At 32.8% G+C, this 25,144-nt stretch overlaps 2 protein-coding genes across 2 annotated transcripts; both read left to right on the top strand.

Annotated features, from left to right (window-relative positions):
- Window positions 1-6,341: 6,341 nt before the first annotated feature.
- Window positions 6,342-13,296, top strand: LOC128239946 (type-2 ice-structuring protein-like). Its single transcript, XM_052956406.1, has 2 exons — window positions 6,342-6,714; window positions 12,116-13,296. Exons 1-2 carry the CDS (start codon window positions 6,388-6,390, stop codon window positions 12,497-12,499), a joined length of 711 nt encoding a protein of 236 aa, XP_052812366.1. The 5' UTR covers window positions 6,342-6,387; the 3' UTR covers window positions 12,500-13,296.
- A 7,122-nt stretch (window positions 13,297-20,418) lies between these two features.
- On the top strand, window positions 20,419-22,094 carry LOC128239777 (lithostathine-2-like). The gene is made up of 2 exons (XM_052956202.1): window positions 20,419-20,838; window positions 21,222-22,094. Exons 1-2 carry the CDS (start codon window positions 20,530-20,532, stop codon window positions 21,612-21,614), a joined length of 702 nt encoding a protein of 233 aa, XP_052812162.1. The 5' UTR covers window positions 20,419-20,529; the 3' UTR covers window positions 21,615-22,094.
- The last annotated feature ends 3,050 nt before the right edge of the window (window positions 22,095-25,144 follow it).

Below are 25,144 nucleotides of genomic sequence, written 5' to 3'. Positions count from 1 at the left end.
TATCAAAGCATAACACAACGTTTTTTGGTGCCAATCTGGTGTACAGTCCCTTTAAAGCACTTGAAGAATCTATACGACATACTGAAACATAGTTTACTCCAAAAATAGTTTATGCTTGGAAATTCACCGTCTTAATTCTTACGATCTTTATTGAGACGAGGGCCTGGAAATTCTCATTATGCATGAAATAGTCACATTACTGAATATTTGTTATAAACCTAAATCTGCTGCACTGTCACCAAAAAATGCTGGATCTGTATTTCAATAAATGAATGGCAATGCCATTGTCATTATTTACGCATATATTGACAATCCTTCGTATCATAGCGTCAACAGTGTCTGACTTTATATGGTAAATTTCACTCAAAGTATGTTAAGCACACTTAATCATATGTATAAGTATGCAATGTAATATTTAATATAGCTGATGCCCGGGGCAAAATAACTTATTCAAAATGAGGCAGTTAGTTTAAACATATTTTATACAAAGAATGCAGGTCATCAAATACAATATTGACAACTTTCATCGACGTAGTTCATGGTCTTTCGATCAAACGGAATTTGAAAATGAAGCTAACGCATACCATGGACTATGATGTTAAATAATGCAGAGCGTAATGATACATGACGTAATGGAAGTGCAACAACGGCAATCGATTCCTTGAACATCACTTCAGACATGTGCACCAGTCAATTGTAACGACGCCCCCACCCCTTGGTCTGGGAAATAGCGGGAATTTAGACTTTCGGTCCAGCCAATCCTAGGTAAAATCCCCTTCCTGTGGGGACAAACTGCTGGTAAAATCCCCGCTCAATGCCCCCACATCCCCGGGACATCTTAGGTAAGGCCCATTCCCCACTATTTTCGGCGCGAAAACATAACCACCGCATATGCTGATTGTTCACAATTGTGCTAAGGTTAGAAACGTGTTTTTGAGCTTTACTGCTCGGGTATTTCCATGGAGACACATGTGATCAGCATGATTTCAAGCAAGATTTGAGACTACGGCTTCAGCTGCGCTTTTTTATGTTTAAAGGGACTGTACACCAGATTTGCACCAATTTTTTTTGCTGTAACGAATCTCGGGACAATTATTTAACAAAATGTTTTATTCTTTGATATCATAATTGTAAAAAAATACCAAATGTAAAAAAAATCGAGTCGGAAACCGGGTTCGAACCTGTGTCGCCAAAATTGCAGCCCAGCGTTGTATCCACTATGCTACAAAGGCTTACCCTATAGAGTTGGAATATTTAAGCTATATATCTTACTTATTAATATCACGTGATAACATCGACTAGCCAATCACGCATAAGGAATGCATTCTACTAGGTAGTTATACCCAGTAATCTTTTGAATCGAAAAATACGAAAAATCTGCGAAAAATAAATAAATTTGTAAACTATGTGGTTCTTCAGTTAGTAAGTTTCAATACCTTGTACATATCGATACCAAGTTTATATCAGTTTTCGACATTTTTTTCTTTATTTTTTTTCGTTATTTCATCATACGGAGTACAGCCCCTTTAAAATGTGAACACATACTCAACTTTTTCACGTTCAAAAGTTAACATAATTGCGGTTTGCATCGATGTTTACTTTAACAAAGTTCTTACCAATCGGCCCAGTACTGTTTAGGCTGACGCTTTAAATGTCGCAGTGTCATTTTTATGCCTTGTTGACACTACCTTTATCGTTGTCATTGAAATAAACATAATCTATAATTGAGTTTCATACTCTCAGTTGTCCCATCTGCAATTAAAATTGCAACGAATTAATCCATGCGTAAGATAATTATAGCCAGAGCGTGATTACTTGTTAAGGTAGTTTATAGCTTTGACAATAGCATCTCTTTTAAACCCATATTTGCATGCAGTTTAATGAGTTTACCAATTAACAGTACGCGCTATAATATCCATAGCTTTCGTTTTTATTGGCCAAGTGTGTGCCCTATCTGTAATGCGGAAATGATAGATAGCTCTGTACGAAGTTCTCGATCAGGAGCACGCTCAGTAATATACCTACCTGCAATAATAATCTGAGTAGTTTAATCTGTATTTACCATACAACGATTGTGAGGAAAGTGATGCTAAGTAAAGGTTAAAGAGACTGTACACCAGATTGGCACCAAATTTTTTGTCTCTAACGAATCTCACGACAATTAATTAATTAAATGTTTTACTCTTTGGTATCATAATTAAAATAACACATGTTTCCATGATTCATGAAAATGAGCCCATCATTTAGGCGGCTCCGTCGGTCTAACTATTAAAACGCGTTCATTCTTCCATTGCCACACCATTACAATGCGTCTTTTCAAACATGGAGCAATGTTCAATAATGAATTTGAAGAATAGAAATAATAAATATATTTATAATAACTCGTTTAAGCACCAGTCAGTGAAATAATGAGTTTATACACTGAAGGTTGTAAACGACCGTGTACTTTATCAAACATAAAATGTCCGTGTACTTTATCAATTTGGTTTTAGTTCATTTTCCCCTTTGAAATAACTATAAGAAGTTCAATAATACACGCTGAAAACTTTAAAATACATACACTTTGCTTATAATAAGATTTTTGTATAAATGATTTACGGCTAACATGAAGTAAAGCGATAAATTTGTCAAAAGTCGTGTACTTTGCCTTAGATTTCAACTCTGAGAAATCAGTTATTCAAGATTTTCAGGAAAAGTTTAGGATATTAGAGAAAGTTCTTTATAACCGAGGATAGAGCTCTTGAATGCGGGGTTTATGGTCTTTAAATCACAAAAATTCTCCAAATATTAAGAAAGTTATCTTTAAAAACCTTATCTGAATCGAGACTTGTTGACATTTTTTGCCGTGCACTTTACCAAATAAGTCACGTGGGTTCTCCATCGTGTAAACAATTGGAATATTTAAGCTATATTATACCTAACGTGGTAATATCACGTAATAACATCGACTAGCCAAACACGCATACGGAATGATTTCTACTAGGTAGACATACCTAGTAATCTTTTTTAATGGAAAAATACGAGAAAACTGCGAGAAATAAATTAATTGTAAACTATGTGGTACTTCAGATATTAAGTTCCAATGCATTGTACACATCGATACCAAGTTTATGTCAGTTTTCGACAGTTCTACGGAGTACAGACCCTTTAAGAAACAATACATAATTATATATACTAACACCTAAAACAATTACAGTGTTCTAAAATGTCTTTATGTGTACAGGACAACTTTTTCAATACGCATCTACTGTCAAGGATGTCAGGTTGACCAATCAAAGAGATAAGTGTTGCATCCGTCACGTCAACGTGCAAATGATATTTACTTCATTGGACTATACGTATCCAGGAACGTATTTCCACAGCCAAACGTCAGTGTGTGTGTGTATACCACGTGATAAATTGCGTCATACCTACTTCTTCCGAAGGCAATACTTTACTTCGAATCAAGATTATAAACAAAGATAACTTTACTATTTCTCCACCATTTCAAATGAAACATAGCGCAGTCTACGCCGCTTACAGATCCGCTAAGAGATCATTGTTTGAGACATTTTGTTTTTTATGTCACTCAGGATATCTTATCAAAGGAAGGCGGAGACGAATCTGGGGTTTCCACACAGACAAAAAATCATGTAAGTACATTAAGATGTATTTTGAACTTTAACAGTTTTTGTTTGACAAATAAGTTCTGAAATGTTCCGTACTGGAACTATATCGTAGATGATAATTATGTTATGGTATATTCCGTACTGGTTCTATACCGTATATGACAATTATGTTATGATATATTCAGTACTGGTTCTATATCGTAGATGACAATTATGGTGTGGAATGTTCCGTACTGGAACTATACCGTAGATGATAATTATGTTATGGTATATTTCGTACTGGTTCTATATCGTAGAAGATAATTATGTTCTGAAATGTTCCTATATCGTAGATGACAATTATGTTACGGTATATTCCGTACTGGTTCTATATCGTAGATAACAATTATGTTATGGAGTATTCCGTACCGGATCTATTTCGAATTGACATTATATCGTAGACGACAATAATGTTTTGGTATGTTCCGTACTGGTACTATATCGTAAATGACAATTATGTTATGGTATATTCCGTACTGATATTATATCGTAGATGATAATTATGTTCTGGAATGTTCCGTACAGGAACTAGACCGTAGATGATTATTATGTTCTGGAATGTTCCGTAGTGGAACTATATCGTAGATGACAAATACTGTATAGTATGTTACGTACTGGTTCTATATCGTAGATGACAGTTATGTTATGGTGTGTTCGGTACTGGTACTATATCGAATATGACAATTATGTTATGGTGTGTTCGGTACTGGTACTATATCGAATATGACAATTATGTTATGGTGTGTTCCGAACTGGTTCTATATCGCAGATGACAGTTATGTTATGGTGTGTTTCGTGCTGGTACTATATCGTAGACGATAATTATGTTATGGTATGTTCCGTACTGGTTTTATATCGTAGATGATAATTATGTATTGAATGTTCCGTACTGAAACTATTGTGGCCTTTTCGTTTTATTTCGATGCAAGTTATGTAATAAAATACCTGTAGCCGTAATCTTAACTTATGTCAACTTCTTAAAATTTCGAATTCAAATTAAAAAAGTATTAGTGTTTTTAAAATAAAGGTTATGTTTTTTTGGTAATATCATTGGAAATAAATATCTCAGATATTCGTTATTATATCATATGATAAGAGATATAATATTATATACTTAAGTGAGGAAAATGACTTCAGTTATGAAATGATGCAGTTTTACTCCTTACTAAGACGTTACTCAATCAATACAATTGTCTTGATCAAATACCAAAAAGGATGGATAAATGTTGAAAACAATGGTTCTTATGAAATATATACCGAGTTAAATTTGATTAAAAGGTGCAGACAATACAATATAGTAGTATACCTTATGAGACTAAACTAGATCATATAAATATTTTAGCACTTACAAATCATTTGATTTTTTTTTTTGCGTTTTCAGCTTTCAAGAACATGGATACAATCTTATTATTAGTAATTAATATTTTCCATGAAATGTATTCTTTTATACTCGTAAGTAGATCACGATGTATCACTAAATTTTTTATGTTAGTTATACATTTGTATGTATTGATTTTGAATAAGAGTGCCACTTTAAGATGTTTTATAAATACTGCCCCTGGATCCCTATTCACTATTGTATTGAGTCTGTGTCTGAGACCCATTTTAACGAACTACGAAGTATCTTTGAATCACGTTTACAAAAGTTACGTAAATTATTATTACACACGTTAATATTTTAACAGATGCAACAATTTGTACCATAATTGCTCTTCAAATAGAAATTTACTGTCAAACCTCAGTTAGCTCGAACTCCCAGGGACCAGCGAAACTATCTCGAGCTTCGGTTTATTCCACCCAAGCGGGAATGCTTACCTTCGGTAAGAAATCGATCCTTGCCAAGCGAGTTCAAGCCAAACTTACTTTAAGGGCAATAGGAAATCGTGTCCCAATTTTTCGAACAATCTGAAATCCCCTATAAACGATAAAGCTAAGGTCATTAATTAAGTTTGGTATAAATTGCGTATTTTTTCTCAATTTGAAGCATTCTGGCGCTGAAAGGAAATTATTTTACATCTTATGGCAAAGTATTTTTTTGTTCAAACAATAAAGTTTAAAACATTAATTTGGCTATTCGAAACGAAATAAGATCCTTAAACCTGAAACGCCAGACATTGTGTTAAATTGAGGCCAGTATGTATTCGATACCTGTTCCAGTTGGCAAAATACAGTCGACTTCTTGATTTTAACTAATCACAGCATCTCCCATGACAAAACATGCCAATAAATAAATTAAATGTAATCAAAATGCAACTGTTTTTCCAATTCCCGATGTAACTAATATTAGACATATAAAAATATTGTTTGGTTAGAGTTACATCCTTTTCAAAAATAGGTAGGGTAGGTAGGCTTTTTTTTAATTTTTATAAGGGTTTATATTAGAATATCATTTTTATCATTGGAGAATGGTGTTGAAGTTATTTTCTGTATTAGCTATTAAGGTTTTTAAGTACATATTGAAAAGCAATTAAAAAAAAGATTATTTTTTTTTAGTTTTTCATTGGTTTTTTAAAACTAACAATGAAAACGGCAGGGTCGACGCCTAATTCGTAGGTAGGGTCGGGTAACCCGAAACAAATGTATTTTTCAGGCCTTATTGGAATTATTGAATGCAGATGCTGCATAATTTTCCACCCAGTTGTCGTTATTTTGAAATATTCTATTAGTTAACTGACTTCAAGGATGACGCCAACATCGAAATTAGTGAAAATATAATGTCTAAACAAAATTAAGCATAATTATGACAGGGGTTACTCGTACAGTGTTTGGATATTGTGTAGTTTTACTGCATTTGGTTAAACAAATTAACTCTCATGTTGAAGACGGATTTTTTCAAAAGTTTGAGGAGTCGCATACAGTCTTTAGAGTTTTTGTCCTTCAAACTGACGCCCGATCACTACTCTCCTGTGCGCATGCGTGCATGCGCTACTCGGGATCCACGTGCAGTGACGTATGCAGCCACTTTCACTATGAAAACATCACTCAAACATGCTTTGGCCTAAAGCAGGGAAATAACTGGACAGAGGCGTGGACTAAAGAGAACAAAACCGTTTATGTGCTGAAAAAGGTAAGACTTAAAGTGACCTTCTTATTCAAAATCAATACATACACATGCATACACATGTATACACATGTATACCAAACATAAATTTGACCGATATACCTTTAACTACAAACTAAATAATGCATTTATGGAAAATATTGATAACTGATAAGAAGATTGTTACGCTGTATTTAATACCAGGAAGCGCAAAAATATTAAATGATGGTGAATGCTAAAAGATTTACTGTGGTCTACTGTAGTCTCATAAGGTAGAAATACTTATGCTCATTTCTTTCAAATTAAACTCGGTATCCTTCATTAAAGATGCACTCTTACTCCCAAATAAGATTTACCACAATTATTACAATTGTTTTAATATACCGAAAAGGATGCATAAATGTCAAAAACAATGGTTCTTATGAAGGATACCGAGTTTATGTTTAAACTTTTGCTGCTGAGCTTGTTTCTGTAGCTTTTCGCATGAATATTAATCTGAAAGAAAGATGCTGGAAACAAAGTATTTCTACTGTATGAGAGGGCAGTCGATCGCAATACATCATTAAGCATTTACCTATCATTTCATAATATTGCGTATTCGGCTATTCAATACACCGATACAACTTTGTTACCAGTAATTAATATGTTCCATAAATGCATTATTTAGGAAGTAGTTGAAAGTTTATCGCTTAAAATGTATGTTTGTTATACATATGTGTGTATTGATTTTTAATAAGAATGTAACTTTAAATAGTTTAAGCCCAGAATGATATATATTCTGGTTTTCTCAACCTAATCCTCCGGTACAAACAAAATTAAACCGTTGTAATATACACACGTTACTTCGGAAACAATAGAGTCATTCATTAGACTGTTACATGAATTTCAATAGCTCGAAATTCACCGTTTATTTGTACCGGCATGGGAAAACCCAGTTATGTTAATTCCGGGCTATATATTATGCGCTCCGTGTGCACAACCACACTTTAATCCCATCATACCGAATAACGAATAATAATAATCATCCTGTGTAACGAAGCGTGTAATCTGGGACACAGGGCCGAATTCAGAACATCAACTCTCACTCACACTCCAACCACATTCCCGTAAGGGACACTCAAGTGATCACTTGAGTGAAATAAGGGGAGTGACCTGTCCTTATTCACATGCCTGCCTCGCTAACACTCGACTTCATCAAGTGACCAATACAGTACATATACACGTATGTTTTCATGATCACATCAGATTATCTATTTGAAAATGTTTGTGTTTACACTATACAGTATAAACATATGTTTATTTGAGACGTGAGTACCTTATTTTTAGATATGGCGACAAAAATTGACAATAATTATTATTCAGTAACTGAATTTAACATTTTCAAACAATGTAAATAAAAAATATATATTTTGGATTGTAAATAACTGTTGCAAAATGCGATAAAATGCATGGGTCGTTGTTGTAGTTTTTTTTAAAGATTTAGCCGTTTTCCATTGAATCACGTGATATGAATATGTATTTTCGTATATAGTTTCGCTTTTGTAGTCTGGATAAAGCGGTCTTAACATTTGAAAATAAAAGATGAAAGTTGAATTATTTTAAAAAAGGACATGGATATTATTAGCGAATAAATGTACTTCTAATTGGGAAATTACACCTCGGAGTGAAAACTGACTCAAGAAATGAAGGGGCAAATGATGACTAAGACGATACTACTACTACTACTACTACTACTACTACTACTACTAGTAATAATAATAATTAAAATCAAGATCTTTCAGCGAATATCAGCATTCCGCTTCCCACCCCCGCATTTTTAGGCTGCTGGATTGAGTATTTGGAAATTTTAGGCCGCTAGGCCGCCAGGCCGCTAACTTTACGCCGCTTCGCCGCTTGACTGCTTGATCGAATTTTGAAAAAAAAAATGTTAATCGCTCCAGAGTGATTAATATTGAATGAAACAATTATTTGAGCATTGCTTTAGAAGAAATCTCAAATACTTCGAACTAGAAAATTATTTAAGGCCGATATGTTGATGCATGAATAAGAAACAATCATTTGATTTATCAGACCAATTAAAGGCATGACAATTACATTGAAATAGTAAGTAGTGAATAGCTAGGCCGCCAACTTCACGCCGCTAGGCCGCTAGACCCTACCTTCAAGTAAATTAAGCTGCCTATTCTAGCAGCCATCAATTAATTGCAACCATCACGTTTACTGGGCGTTCACGGTCAGCTTGAAAGGAAACAAATATTTGCTTGGCGCATTCTATTGAATATTTGAAAGTCCACACTATTGCAGTACGTGCACTTAAATGGATTATCCCGGTCTCTTAAATATTATCTAGGAATGAGGATGTCACTTCTTAGTTTCATATATCTGATATATTCACTTGCCTTGTACATTTATCACTCACACTCATTCAATAAGTATGAATAACCAATCCTCGTAAAGCACTTGAGTCTCTCTTACACCTGTGAGACCATTCACTCGAACATATCTGAACCGTTTTGTGATTACAGAGGACTAACTCTGTTGGAGTGAGAGTGGTTGTTCTGAATTCAGCCCATTGTCTTATTTGGGGATATTTGAAAGACCTATTCATACAGAGCTGGAGTAGTGCTGTGTAACATTCCTAGAAATGTCTCAACTAAAGAGTTTACAACACTGAACCATAATGGTTAAGTAAACTTTAGACGTTGTTAAAATACAAAAGCGAATTTCAATTTAAAAGAGAATCATTCATATAAGCGATGTCTAAAAAATGAATAAAGTGCTTATTGGAAAATGTTTTAACGTCATATAAATCCTTTGATAAAGCATTTGAAATTCATATTCTGCTTTCATTGCTCTTTTTACTAGGGCCTAAATAATGGTTTGGTTAGGGTTACATCCTTTTCAACAATACGAAGGGTAGGTAGTCTATTATATAAAGCTTTATATAAGAATGTCATCATTGGAGAATCATGGTGTTAAAGTAATCTTCTGTATTAAGCATTTAAGATTTCAAACTACATATTGAAAATCACTTAAAAAGGAATCTTTTTTTTTTTAGTTTTTCATTTTTTTTTAATTGACTATTAAAACGGTAGGATCTGGGCCTATTCCGTAGGTAGAGTCGGGTAACCCGAACCAAATATATTGTTTAGGCCTAGGGTAATTTGAAAACAAAACAAAACAATTTTTAAATTGCATTGTCCCTGCACTAATAGAGTTTTGTAAAATATCGGAATCAGCGTATTGGCGCAAGGGCGCTGGTTGGTTGTCATAACAATTCATTTGAAAAGTTTTCAATCTGCACTTTCACAGATTGTCAGTTTTGACAGTTTTTAAACATGTTTTCTCAGAATGGGCTGATTTGGCCTTCAACTAAGTCATATCAATTATTTCAAATATAGAATACTATTCAAATGTTTGGTAAAACTGCAGAAAAGCCCAATTTTCTAAAAAGCTTTTATAACACATTTAGCCCTAAAACATCAATTTTCTAACTTAAATATGATTTATTGCGATCTGATTTTTTGTCAACAGTCTTGTATCACTGGTTTCCAGAATTTTACGCAAAACTTGGCTCATTCAACGACAAACAATAAAAAAATGTTGTCAAAAAGAGCAGTCTGTGAGAGGGCAGCGTTAACATTGCTTAAATTCATTACAACTTTTAAATAAAAAATCAGTTATGATTTTAAGTGAAAAGGACTAGTTCAGCTTTTATAAGATCATAGATTGATCGTTTTCTACTGAAATGTGACCAAAATGATACCATTGTAAGATTTTCCCTGTCTGGTAGAAACGTTTTAAAAGTGAAAAAATACTTGACATAAACTGCCGTGGTTAGGCATTAGAAATGCTTTGCATTTTTAGTTCCGGAGGTAAATTATTCAAATTTCCATCAGTTCATCTATTGATTTCGACCTGAACATTGTGCATTAAAGCGGGATGTTAGATTGTTCACGTAGTGTCCTTTGTTTAATCAGTTTTTTTGATAACCTTTCTTTCATGCTTTTCGAAGAAATATGGAGTTTTATCAATGGAATTACAAGAGTGAAAATATCAATATTTTCGCTGCAAAATAAGGAGTGAACATATTAACTTTCAGAATTACTTTTAAAATCCATTGTAGTTACTTCCCCTTGATCTAAACAGAACACTTTACTTTAAACCAGAAAATGTTGGCAAATAAAATACTTAAAATTTAAAAGAAATGTTACATAAATTTAAATAAAGATATATTTGGAAATTAACAACTTGCCGTTTATTAGAAAAATGGTTATCCCGTTTTTCAAATGTTTTCTAGATCTTGAAGCTGAATGTTGGAACATTTGCTTTCATACCAAACAAATAACAGACGAAAACAAACATAAAAAGAACGTTATATAATCGTTCAAATGTATTTTGAACTGTTTGTCGTTGTAATACGTAATACGAACTTCCCAGAAAATTCAAACAGTAATTTACAGATTTACTGATTTTTCTTTACCCCACCTACGCCTTAAAATTTGTCAACAAACTATTACCTTGAAATCGACCTGTCTTCAAGCAAAACAGACTTGTCTCTGACAGTAAGATGACTGAATATCCATGTATCATGAAACACACTCAAAAACTTTTGTTTATATTCATGATTATCCGTAATTGTTTTGCTAACACATTCGACCTTTCAAATTTTCATTCAATAAATGGCGGCGTAGTAACTAGATTATGTATTCATGCATAATATGCAGAATATCAGAGAACTTTTTCTCAACAAACCGGAATAGAAAAATGACAGCTACGTCATCAGCTAGTATACATTCGAACCTCGTTATGTCGACTTTTTCGGGACCTAGTGAAAAAAGTCGAGATAACGAAAAGTCGACTCATCCGAATTACAAAAATATCACCAATCCCAACACGTTTGGGTTGGATTGTACGATGTTTACATCCACAATTGAAAGGTCTTGTTAAATATTTTTGTCGTGAAAACAGCAAACTTATTATTGAAAAATAAAGTGAAACAAAAGAAGAATTATTTGTGTCAAATTTATTTCTTTTACGTTTATGGAGCACACAAAACATATAAAACCACAATTGCATACATTTGTACATTGTAAGATTTTATACCGGGTCCTTCTCTGAATTGGTCGACCAGAGCGGTGGAACTAACATTTGACATTTATACAAGTTATTATTTCTGTTCCTATTCAGGATTGATATCTAATCAATAAAATGTTCATGTTTTATACAATACCAAAGAGCTTGAGCAATAAATGTCTCTTTAATTAAATACATAAGCAAACAACTTTGATTATTCGTATTGTATTTCGGTTATCTCGAATGTTCGTTATCTCGAAGTTATTCTAAGGTCACAACGACTTCGACATAGCGATTTTTTTTTTCATTTATAATCCACTATAACTATGCTTTAAGTTTACGGCTTTTTCAGAAGCAGAACGAAGTCTGTGATATCGGGTGGCGATTATTCGGCAATGTATGCTATTACATCGAAATGGCAAAATTGGAGTGGAGTTTGGCGCGTGAAAATTGTGAGAACATGGGTGGTTGCCTAGCAACCGCCCACAACGAGACGGTGGACAGCTTCCTGGGGACGCTGATAACCACGTGCAGTCCGGACGATCGGGATGCTTGGCTGGGTGCGAGCTACAGCAGCGCGCTGTGCAAATGGAAATGGGAGAGCGGGGAACCATTTAGCTATCGAAATTGGGGCCGGGGACAACCGGATTTGTTAGTCGGAACCTGCTTAGTAAAAGTGCCCAAATGGTATGACCGCGATTGCACACACTTGCAGAATTCCGTGTGTGAAAAGTAGAAGTTCAATTAATGATTGTCTTACTAAAATAATATAACAGAACATTAATTTTGTTCAGAATTAAACGTTTTCAACATTCATTGCCGACATAAATCAAATCACTTTGTCGTAAAAAACAGACATGGTCAATAGAGAGATGTTGTTGCATAATGATATAATTGTAACAATAGTAATACTTTTGCCTTATCTTGTTAGGTTCGTGATCGTAATATAAATGCAAAGTAAATGAATTCAACTAACGTTTCGCAAAGTTTTTCTTAAATCTGATAACATCAAATTTATAAACTTTTGTTTTGTAAGCCAATTGCTAAAAATGAAGTTTTCTTTCCTTAAATTATGATAATACGGACAAACCAGAAGAAAATGATATTCATTTACAAGACATTCATGTTGCAAAAGGTACAAATTCTATCTGCCCTCTGTCTATCATGATGTCTACCCGTTTCGATCAATTTTTTAGAGGGAACCCGAAAATTTGTAAGTGCTTTGCCAAATTTATTTGTTTATTTTGCATCTAGGTAAATTTCTTGCTTAAGTTCATTTTAATACTAACAGTGTGTTTATAATGTTTTGGATGCATTAATATCTGTATTCCAAGATTGTTTAAAGATGCCCTCTTACTCCAAAATAAGATTTACCACAATTAATACAATTGTTTTAATAAACCAGAAAAGATGAATAAATGTTGAAAACATTGGTTATTATGAAAGATACCATGTTGAGTTTGAAACAAGGGAGCAGAAAACACGGTATTTCTACCTTATGGGACGATGGTAGATCACACAAAATATTTTAGAACTCACCAATCATTTAATATTTTTGCGTTTTCAGCTATAAAATACACGGTTACAATCTTGTTATCAGTAATTAATACTTGCCATAAATGTATTATTTAGCAAATTATGTTTGTTACACATATGTATGAATTGATTTGAATAAGAGTGTCACTTTAAATAACTATTTGTTTTATTATTGATATTGATGATATTGTGTTAATTTTATTACTCTTTGCAGATGATATGGCCATTTTAGGCAAAACACCAGAGGAATTACAGGAACATTTAGACAACCTTAATTTATATTGCAATGCATGGGGACTAAAAGTAAACACAATTAAAACAAAGATTATGGTATTCCGTAAGCGGGGTAGAACACGTCAAAATGAGACATGGGCTTATAATGGCCATAACATTGAGGTTGATGAAAATTTTAATTATTTAGGTACTGTTATTAACTATACTGGTACTTTTGTATTGAACCAACAACATTTAGTTGGAAAAGCCCTCAAGGCTATGAACACATTGTTATATAAATGCAAGCAATTTGATCTTAAACCTAAAATATTTTGTCAATTATTTGATGCCTTTGTTGGTTCTATACTTAATTATGCATCCGACGTATGGGTTTTTAGTTAATCCAAAGAAATAGAACGCATCCATTTGAAATTTTGTAAACGATAGTTACAAGTGAAATTTAATACATGTAATGCTGCTGTATATGGCGAACTAGGAAGATATCCTCTATATATTAATAGATATGTACGCATTATAAAGTACTGGTTTAAAATTGTTAATAGCAATAATATTATTCTGAAGTCTATGTATAATCATGCACTTGATGATTACAATAATAAGGGTTATACCAACTGGGTTTCAAATGTGAAAACTTTGTTAAATAATTATGGTTTTGCATATGTGTTTGATAATCCCAATGCGATACATGTAAATACATTCATTAGTGAATTTAAAAGTAGAATCGTAAATACATTCAACCAAGAATGGTGTGTAACTGCTAGTAATAGTCCAGTTTTAGATATGTATAGAGTGTTTAAACCCACTTTAGATTATGAGCAGTATCTAGATATTGTACCTAGAACTCTACGATTGTATTTTGTTAGATTAAGGGTTTCTGTACACCCTTTAAGAATCCAGACAGGAAGGTATGCTCGTATCAATTTACCTCGCAATGAGCGTTATTGCTTATGTTGTAATACTAACGATATAGAAGATGAATACCACTTTATTTGCATTTGTCGTTGTTATACTCAATTAGGAAAAAGTACATTAAACGTTTGTATTATGTTAATCCATCTGTATATAAGTTCCATAATATGCTTAATTCAACTGATAGGTTGGAGGTTATAAATGTTTGTAAATATATGAAAGAGGCATTTATTATTAGAAATACATTAATTAACATTGTGACTTAACTTAATGCAGTTTTTTTCCCTCACTGCCTATGTTAAAAATTGATCTATATACTATTTATTACTCATACATATTAGGTTTGATTGAATGAATTTATTTAATTAGTTCTTTTGATCTATAGTCTATTTATTATTCATAAATATTAGTTTTACTGTTTGAAGTCATGAAATTATTTCTTTTGAAAATTATAATGTTTTGACACGTGGCATTGATTTGTGTATACTATTATGTATTAAGACGATATACTATTGTATAAGTCTAATAAACGTCTGTTCTGTTCTGTTCTGTTCTGTTTATTAGAAGACAGACAGACAGACAGTTTATTTCGTCTTGTACAATGTACATCATCAACAACACATATATTTATTATTATCAATGTCAACGTGTATGCATAGTAACAAACAATATAGTGCACACGAGTAAATATACAAAAAATAACAAAAAGTTATAATAAATAGGTTAAATATTGTAATATTAAAATATATCTAAATCAGAGGATAAACAATTTTTACCATATTAAGTTCTAACATTTATTAAAGAGGATCTTACTTTAAGAAAGTCTTTAACAAACATACATAGTTTAATAAGCTCAGTTCTATTATATCATTGCAGCAATTGTAAATATTTAAATACAGACGGTCTTATATGATAGCATTTCTTAATATATTGCTTTCTCATATCATTAAAAGACGGACACACACAGACAAAATGAAATTCATCTTCAATATCGTTGGAATTACAACATAGACAATATCTTTGATTGCGTACAATATTATTTCTGGCGTATCTACCGGTTTGAATACGAAGTGGGTGCACAGACAGTCGTAGTCTACAAAAGAAAAATCGTTAACTTTTGGGCAGAATGTCAAGATAATTTTCATAGTCAAGACTAGTTTTAAAATGTCTATACATATCTAACACTGTGCTGTTTTCTATAGTACCATACCAATCTTGTTTAAACGCATCGTATATTTTACACCTGAAGACCGTCATAAATGTATTAACATAAATAGTGTTGATATCATCATAAACGTAGCTAAAACCATAATCATTGAGCATCTTTCTACTGTTATACACCCAATTACGAAAACCTTTCTAACAATCATACTTTGCTAGTAAATAAACAGTTTTAATAATAATATTATCAGTGGTAGCAACCTTAAAGCAATATGACAACATACGCACATATCTTTGAATATATAGCGGGTATCTACCTAATTCTCCATAAACAGTCGCATTGCAAGTATTGGTTTTGACTATTAATAATCTTTTACAAAACTTAAGATGAATTCTTTCTAATTCCTTAGAATTGGTGTACCCCCAAACCTCCGCTGAATAATTTAAAATTGAACCAACAAATGCGTCAAATAACTGACACAATATTTTTGGTTTTAAGTCATACTAGTACTCTTGACATTTACAAAATTAAACATTCATTGCCTTAAGGGCTTTGCCAATCAAGTGTTCCTGGTTAAGATTAAAATTGACAGTATAATTAAACACCACACCTAAATGGGGATGGATGGGGATTATTTGTATACCTTAGGCATGCCATATATCAATCAATCCAATTTGAACTGAAATAGTTTTTACCTGGGAGGCCCATTTTAATCCGTTATAGTTATTATTGTTATCGATATATTTCTTTAACATTATATAAATAAGCTTGAAAAGAGAGTTATAATCAGAAATCAATATTTTTATCCAGTATTTGATAATCCTTATTTTACGTTTACCAACAATAAAATAAAGCTCAAACCTACCTGCTGCTACTATATCCACGCTGGAATGTCATTCACTCTAACGTTTAAATAAACACATTCATTCGCAATTGTATTTTGCACGTGGTTTACATGGAGTACTATAGAAATAATTTTCCGTAAATGACCCGCACTTCATATCGATCTGTGCCAGATGACACTAAAGCGTCATGCTTTCATAGCAGTACGAGACTATCAAATATAATAAACGATGCATGTATAATTATCTGTTGTTGTTATTTTTTATTAAGACAACTATTTACTTGCTGAAAAAATCGAATTCCACAAATATCCTACATTTCCTTTCCAAAGTATTTCACTTCAAAATGTTAAGATAAGTTGTTTAATTAACTTTACCCATGTCACTGAACCCGCAAATATTTTTATGAAGCTTTATTTCAGTTGTACATGTTAACATTATTATATTGCGTAATAATTTCACTTCGATACCATCTTGTTTACCGATGTTTTATTGAACTCTATAGTCTGTTGTAACAAATGTTACCATGGCAAATAAAGGTAATTGTTGTTCCTACTACTATTGGATGTCTGCTTAATTCTCCATAAAATACAGATAAATTGATCCTTATTCTTATTTTTCTTCATTTATCTTCAATGAATTAATTTAATTTCTTTTGATGGGTGGTATCCAAAAGTTTCTGCACCATAGTTTAGCATGAAGCCAATACGGCCTTCAAACGGTTAAATTTACCTTTAATGTTAAGGTTTAATTGATTAAAAACAATACACAGATTTTTAAAGCACACATTGAGTGTTCTGCGACATGTTTCTGTGTTCTATTCTCAAAAATCAAATATAAAACAGAGTCTTTAATTGATTGGTTGTTTAAACAATTAAAGGTTTTTATTTTCAATATTGAAGTTTCATATGTAAATTGGAATTGCATTGTCAATGCATTAAAGCAAACATCTTTGACGAAAGGAACACATCCACATTAAAAATCCGAACACACACAAACCCGTTTTTGGATGTTACGCTTCTTACCATCACGTTGGTCAACAGATGGATTTGAATTTACTTGCTTGACAACCAGCCCGTCCAAATGCCAACACCAGCAGGTCATTAACATTAGAAATATTATAGGTATCTGTGTAAAGTATTAATCGTGTGTGCGTGCGTGTGTGCGTATTTGCTTTTTTTTAACTTTTTGCAAAAAAACATTTACTATATTGTTTTTATTTTCAAGAAATGAATTAAACCCATGTTTACCTAGAAAGGGAGACAATCATAACTGTATGCATGTTGATGCACTTGAGAAGCTCCACCAACGCATACCCTGAATGTTTTGGATATTGTTTTATGTTTTAAATATCGTTAGTTTGGAAGATTTTCAAAAGTAGTGTTATCTTTTTACAAATACTCTACACAAGAAACCTTGGGATGTTAGTGTTATTATTAAGTGTTTTGAGGGTGAACATAATATGTTATTTTACCTCAATTAAATTATTCCAAGATTTCAAGATTAATTTAGATCATGGGTTATTACAACCATAAAATCAGAACAATAACCTTAACAAACAATTTATTAACAAAGTAGACATATTTCATACAGTTTCCTATTAGGAAATACTAAGACAAAGAAGTCGTATTGATTTAAAGGAAAATGTCAATTTGACTTTAGATAAAAGGGTCTTACAAAATATAGCCAATTTAATAAGTTCTTTTTTTTGCATTTACTGTTCATAAAATTATCAAACTTAATACAATCAGAAGTACGACAAGAGTTCAATTTAATATTTTTCATTCTATCATCGGAAAAAATATTGACATTCAAACAAGTAATGCAATTTATTACCTAAACGATTACTACTACACAGTTGACATGTTCGATGAAATCTCTCAACAATTTGACCACGACCTACTTCCATAAGGAATTTGTGATTCATTACTTTAAATTTAGGCAAATACAATGAAAGATTCTTCAGTAGTATATTAATATGGCTTTCAAACACAAAGTCGTTTTTGTATACTATATATATTTGACATTTTGGTGAATTTGAAACAATGCTATACCAATTTTGAATAAATTGGTCAGATAATCTGTTTTTAACCATATTCTTAAAACAGTAACACTATTGACATGTTGTTAATCAAAGTACATACTTAATCCCTAATCATTTAAGGTATTTTTACAAAAGAAAGCCATGGCAACTTAAAGTCAGTGGTTACATCATAGTGCAAAGAATATATGCAGTATCATACAGTATGTAACTGATTTCGTTGCTACTAACATCAGCAGAATTTACTGTTTTACTCCTAAAGGTCAAAAGCCTAGTTTTAGCTTGTAAAGAAATTGATTTTAAACCAAGTTCACCATAAATCATACAATTAATGGTACACTGCTTTATATTTAAAATGAGTTAACAATATTTTAACTGAAATTGATCTAATATCTTAAGATCTTCCATAGCCCATACCTCTGAACCATATAATAATATTGGTACAATCATTGAATTAAACAAATACAATTGTAAAGAGAAAGCTAAGTTTACGAGATGTCTTTACGAGCTTGATCTACCAAAAGTTTTTTTTAAGATTTAGCAAATTTACCATTGTAACTAAACATAACACCAAGATACACAAATTCATCGACAATATCTTCTTTAACACCATCATAGTAGAAATCATGTCCTTTTTGTATGTTCTTTTAGACATACAAAATACAATGACTTTAGTTTTACTAGTATTAACTTTTAAATCCCACATATTACAATATTCTAACATGGCATTTAATGCCGCTTGCAAGTCGGCGTGAGATTCGACGAGAATAACTGTATCGTCAGCATAAAGTAATATAAAAAGACGTAGATAAACATCTACATCATCATCGCTTATACATTCAAACGTTTATTTAGAAAAGGTTTCAAGCCCTTCAAAGTTACTTGACATAAACTGAGTCAAGTCGTTGAGAAACAAATAAAATAAAATCGGGGAAAGGTTCACTACTTGTCTAACACCAGTTTGACCACTAAAAATAATCTCTGATAATTAATTCCCAGCTTTAACACATGACTTGGCAATATCATACATTCTATTTATTATCTTAATACATTTGCCATCTATATTATTTCCAAGATATTATTTCTCTACCTTTCATTAAATAAAAATCAATTAAGATTTTCAAAGAAAAAACATGATCAATGGTACCATATGTTTTTCCCCAGATCAGCTTGCTCTTCACAGAGCAAAGTGTAGTTAACCAGAAAAGAGTTTAATCTGTTATTTAGGACAGTGGTAAATAATTTACCCATACAACTTAAAATTGTAATTGCTCTATAATTATCCTTAATATGTTAAAGTTCCCGAACGGATATCGGAAGTAATTTCACTGTCATTCGGTACGGAAATTAACGGAGATTACCGATGGCCGTGCGCATGCGCATTCGTTGATAAATTATCTGATGGAACCTGAAGATAATCGAAATTCGTTCTTGGTTTTAAATGTCATTTAGAATTGACCACAAACAAACACTTAAATTATTAGGGTTACATAAAATAATATTTAGATGGCTGATGAGTTGATAGGAAAATTGTCCACTTTCGGAAACACTGTCGACCGACTCGAAGTCACATATATTTAGGAATTTAGCTTTACGGATAAAGGCTTGGACCAGTGACAAAGCCTACTCCCGGATAAAAGGCTTGAAAAAAGCGTCTATTTTTTCAATCATTTTTTAATTATCATCAATCAATCCAGCTCTTTTGTTTTATTGACATGTCATTTTTAATTCATATCAACACAACTGAAAGGAACTTCCTGTACTTATTAATGTTAACACGAGCCTTTGAATAAATGGTTTATTGGTCCGTAATGCTAGTTACAAATCAATCAACGGGACATTGTTTCTCGATTCCCTGATATCACGAGCTTTGTTCCTTTGAAATATATGAATATAAATAAATTAATTTGGTCGTATCGATTGACGGACTCTTCATCAATTAATGCATCGCCGTTATGAAACACTCTAGTTATAAAACAGTAATATAGTACAAAATGTGCTAGTTGGAAGTTTACTTGCTGCAAAAGAGGACATTGAAAATAATGTTAAAAATAATGTCTTTGTCAGTAATTGGACATTTTGTTATTTTATTTGGACAAATAATTTGCCAAATGCAGAAAGGATTGTTTCAAAAGTTGGAGGATACACAAGAAATATTCGGCGCCCTTGTTGTTCAAACTGACGTAAGGTCTCTACTCTCATGTGCGCATGCGTGCACGCGCTACTCTGGATCCACGTGCGGTGACGTATGCAGTCACTTCCACTATGATGACAACATTAGTACCTGCTATTATGTTCGACAGGGAAACAGTGTTGCAGAGGCTTGGTCTACAGAGAACAGAACCATCTATGTAATAAGGCATATACAATAGAACACTATAAATAAAAGAACAGAATGATAATAATAATAATAATAATAATAATAATAATAATAATAATAATAATAATAATAATAACTATCATTATTACATATAATTATTATATATCATTGTTCTACTACTACCAATAATAATAAAACTTGTTATCGTACGATATGATCTTGATTATTATATGATTAGAAGAGGAGGGACTATTTCCGTAACGTACGAACTAATCATATCTGTTAAAGTAACAGTACGATGATAAACCGATAATTCTTGGAATAATGATTACTGAACATGATCAACCCTCAAAAAGTGTTACTTAAGTTAACAGTGAACAAATAAATAACACTTATTTATAAACTCTTTTTTAGACCCAGATCACTGATTGTGATATTGGATGGCACTCGTTGGGAACATATTGCTACTACGTCGAAACGACAAAATTCATTTGGAATGATGCGAGTGAAAATTGTGCGAACACGGGTGGTCGCCTAGCAACAGTTCACAACGAAACGGTCGAAAGCTTCCTGAACACACTAGCTGCCACATCGAGTCCAGGTGAAAACGTATGGGTTGGTGGACGCTATAATAGCACGCTGGAGAAGTGGACGTGGGAAAGCGGGGAACCATTTGATTACCAAAATTGGGCCCTCGGACAACCGGACCTCAATACCGGGACCTGTGTGTTGAAGCTTCCTTTATGGCACGATCGCTTATGTGAAAGGTCGCACGTCTCCATCTGCGAAAAGTGCAAATTCAACTAGTTGTAGACGTCACCTGTACTGGTGTAACATTAAGTGTTAAACAATTATCAACAAATATATGTTTTGAGATTTTGCGTTGATAATCCGTTGTTTCTTCACAAGAAATCTTTAATCTGACTCTCCGCTGCAAATTTGCAAAACCAATTATATCTTATTTTAACAATGTTTCAAATTGAACTATGTTTCAAACATCAATATTATTCACTGTTATACTGGAATTGTTATGACTACAGGTGGCTCAATATTACTCACTGTTGTACTGGATTTGTTATGACTACAGGTGACTCAATATTAGTCACTGTTGTACAGGTGTTGTTATGACTACAGGTGGCTTATGGATAAAAGTTCTTATTTATCTCGTCAGGGAAAAAAGGCAATTATAACTTGAAAATATTTTCGTTTATCTTTACAAATTTATGTCTTGAACATGTTTCTCGATCTATTTGACAAACTGATTAAGCTTGTTCTCTGGCGGTGAAATGTGTGTGTGTGTGTGGGGGGGGGGGTCACGGGGGTCACAAGCCAGTGTTTTCGAAATAATTCATACTCTGTTTTGTAAAAGTGTGTTTGACTTTGTATATGGAGAGAAAGGAAGAGTTGATATGTATTTGCAGCGACTTACATAAAATTATATTGCTAACTATGGATTTAAGATATTAACTTGAAAAGAAAATGTGTAAGAGTTATGTATAACGTGTTTCTACAGAATTATGAAAGCAATCCCAACGGGACACAACTCAAAATGTATGTAAGAAAACGTCTCGATTGAATGGAAGGGTTACTACCCTTCCAGTCTATAAGTAGGATGGTGAAATACACAATTGCGGCAGATCCGTGGTATAGTGGTAACTCACTTGACTGTCAATGCAGGGATCGCAGCTTTCATTCCCCGCCGCACCACTAAACAAATACTAATTGTCTTCCCGGACGGATGTTAAATGGGGTCCCGTGTGACAGAGCTATTCACTGGTGCACGTTAAAGAACCAGGGTAGCTCTAGCCAGGGTTTCATTCTGTCTGTGCACTAAGCTCCAAAAACCTAAAATAACTAACAATCTTAACGGAGTACTCGTCGAAGGCAAGGCCCGAGTGCGAGTATAAATAATCTTACACACCACCATGCATTTGGTAGTTATGAAAGAACGACATTTCTAAAAAAATAAATATTATTTTTACAATATATCAGTCTATTTTAACGATTCCTTTGGCTTGTCTAAAGTGCTCTGTATTAGCTATTAGGCTAGCGATTTATTTTTAATGGAATTTGTCGTAGCAAACAAATATAAATCTATGTTTATACAAATAAGATCCACAATTTTATCAGAAACGACAGGATACATGCCATTCCGAAGCATACTGAATATTAAAAACATGTTATACAGTTTATTGAAAAGTCTACTTGTAATCATTTGTTTGAAGTACGATGAGTCATTAGACTGTTAGATATAATGTTATTAGAAAAAATATAATGATATTCACAATCTTACACAACATATATATCATCCGAGCTACCAGAGTTGTTATGCCGACATTCACTCAGATTTCTATGTTGCACTGTAGGCATGTGCACGTAAATTAACACCTTCTCCGTCTGTGATATGAACGTTCACTTTTCAAATTTCACGTTGTCTTTTATTATTAAAAGTTATTGCCAAGAAATAACAAATTCTAAAAGCTCGTATCTAAAAGAAGAAATCCTTACATGTTTCACTTGCTATGTCATCTGTTAATCTTTATTTACAAGAATATTTTGTTGTTGTTTTCTCACGGGCCATGTGGCTACCTGTACCTGTATTCAAAATAAACTAAAGGTCGAAACCCGTTAACTTAATATCCCAGGGACTGGCCAGACTACTTCGAGATTTGCGAATATTGAGCCAAGCGAGAAGGCTTACATAGAGTAACGTAAAATGGGTATTTGGCATCAAGTTCGAGCCATCAAGCCAAGCGATAACGAGCCAGCGGGTTTCGACTGTATCTGCCATAACAAGTATCCTGTATTCAGAAATTACCCAAAAAGCAGATTTGTTATGCCTGTATAATTTAAGATAACACGATTAACCAATTGACCACATGTGTTATGGAGATTACAAAATTATAAGTTGTTTAACACATGTATTATTTATTTGTTTTTTTTATGTGTGACATCCGCATACTTATATAAACCGAGTTAGTAGAATTAACAAGATTTGATTGGTTTATATAAGCTGATTGGAACAGAAATTACCTAACTGTCGTCAAACCATTATCAACGAGCGAAAAGGAATACAGAATTGTGAGCAACCAATTGAGCAGCTATATTTGGTATTGCACCTAAAGCGTATACATTAATTGTCGTCCAAAATTGCGAGGAAACTTGACGACTGATTTTAAGACACAGCCACTGATTTTTCCAGATTGTTGTATTTTTTAAGTCAACATTGATTACAAAATACAATATAAAATAAGTATAATCAACAATTTAGCTTGATTACAATACGTATACTAAATACGATTACTTTCATATACAAATGTTAAATCGGTTTTTAATACGATTACCTGGATTGTAATACATGGGCACCCTTTTTAACTTTTGATATCCATTTAAAAGAAAACCCTCTTGGACGCCATCTTGAATTCAACAAGTTACCCACCGATTTCAGAGTGGCATCATTCAGATACTGTCATGAAACAGTCATGCCATTAAGAAAGTACAAAAACAGTGTTTATGGACACGAAATGCACGGTTCATTCCGGGTATGAACAGTCCATTGGCGGCCACTTTGGACGCCTTATTGAATTCCAAGTGTTTCCATTCGATGCCAGAGTGGCATTATTCAGTTTCTGTTGTGATGCAAGAAAGCTAACAGTGATGAAAAAATAATCTTTAAACACGAACTTCAATAAGTAGAAATGGGTCTTATAATATATGACATAAGCAAACCGTATGACATCAGCGTTTCTTCTTATTGAATAATTAACTTAAAAATATATTAAAATAGGGTATTTTACCTTGTCATGGGTCATATGGAAGGGAATATCCGCCAGGACATTCATACTGCTAAATGACATTGTGATGTTATTAACTTGCTTATGCGTTCTGCAACATGACAACTGCATTTTAGTTTCTAACATTTGATGTACAAGCAATTCATCTTTCTTGCTTCTTATTGTTAAGGAAACAATCCTTTCATGAATATCATTCATTCTTGCATGATATTGACAAGTGCGTTCAACCTTTTTGTTTGCTTACTGCAATATTGAAATGTTTATTTATACTATTCATAACTGCATTCTATGTTTTTCTTCGCGCCTACTGAATGTAACGAGCAATTAACTTCCTTGTGGATCTTTCGTATTTCTTAACTTGATTGTTACTGCCTTTTGGAATTTACATTATTCATGTTTGCAGCCATTTGGTTCTTTTTTATAGAACAGTTTCCCTAAAAAATAAACCAACACACACGACAGTAATAAATATGTAAATTTGCAGTACAACGAAAATTTTATTCTGGTAAGTGCATTATAACATTACAGGGAACCAATAAAAAT

Source organism: Mya arenaria, chromosome 7, assembly GCF_026914265.1.
Source record: "Mya arenaria isolate MELC-2E11 chromosome 7, ASM2691426v1".
Lineage (NCBI taxonomy): Eukaryota > Metazoa > Mollusca > Bivalvia > Myida > Myidae > Mya > Mya arenaria.
The sequence above is the reverse complement of the archived record's forward strand: the minus strand, read 5'-3'. Positions and strand labels throughout refer to the sequence as shown.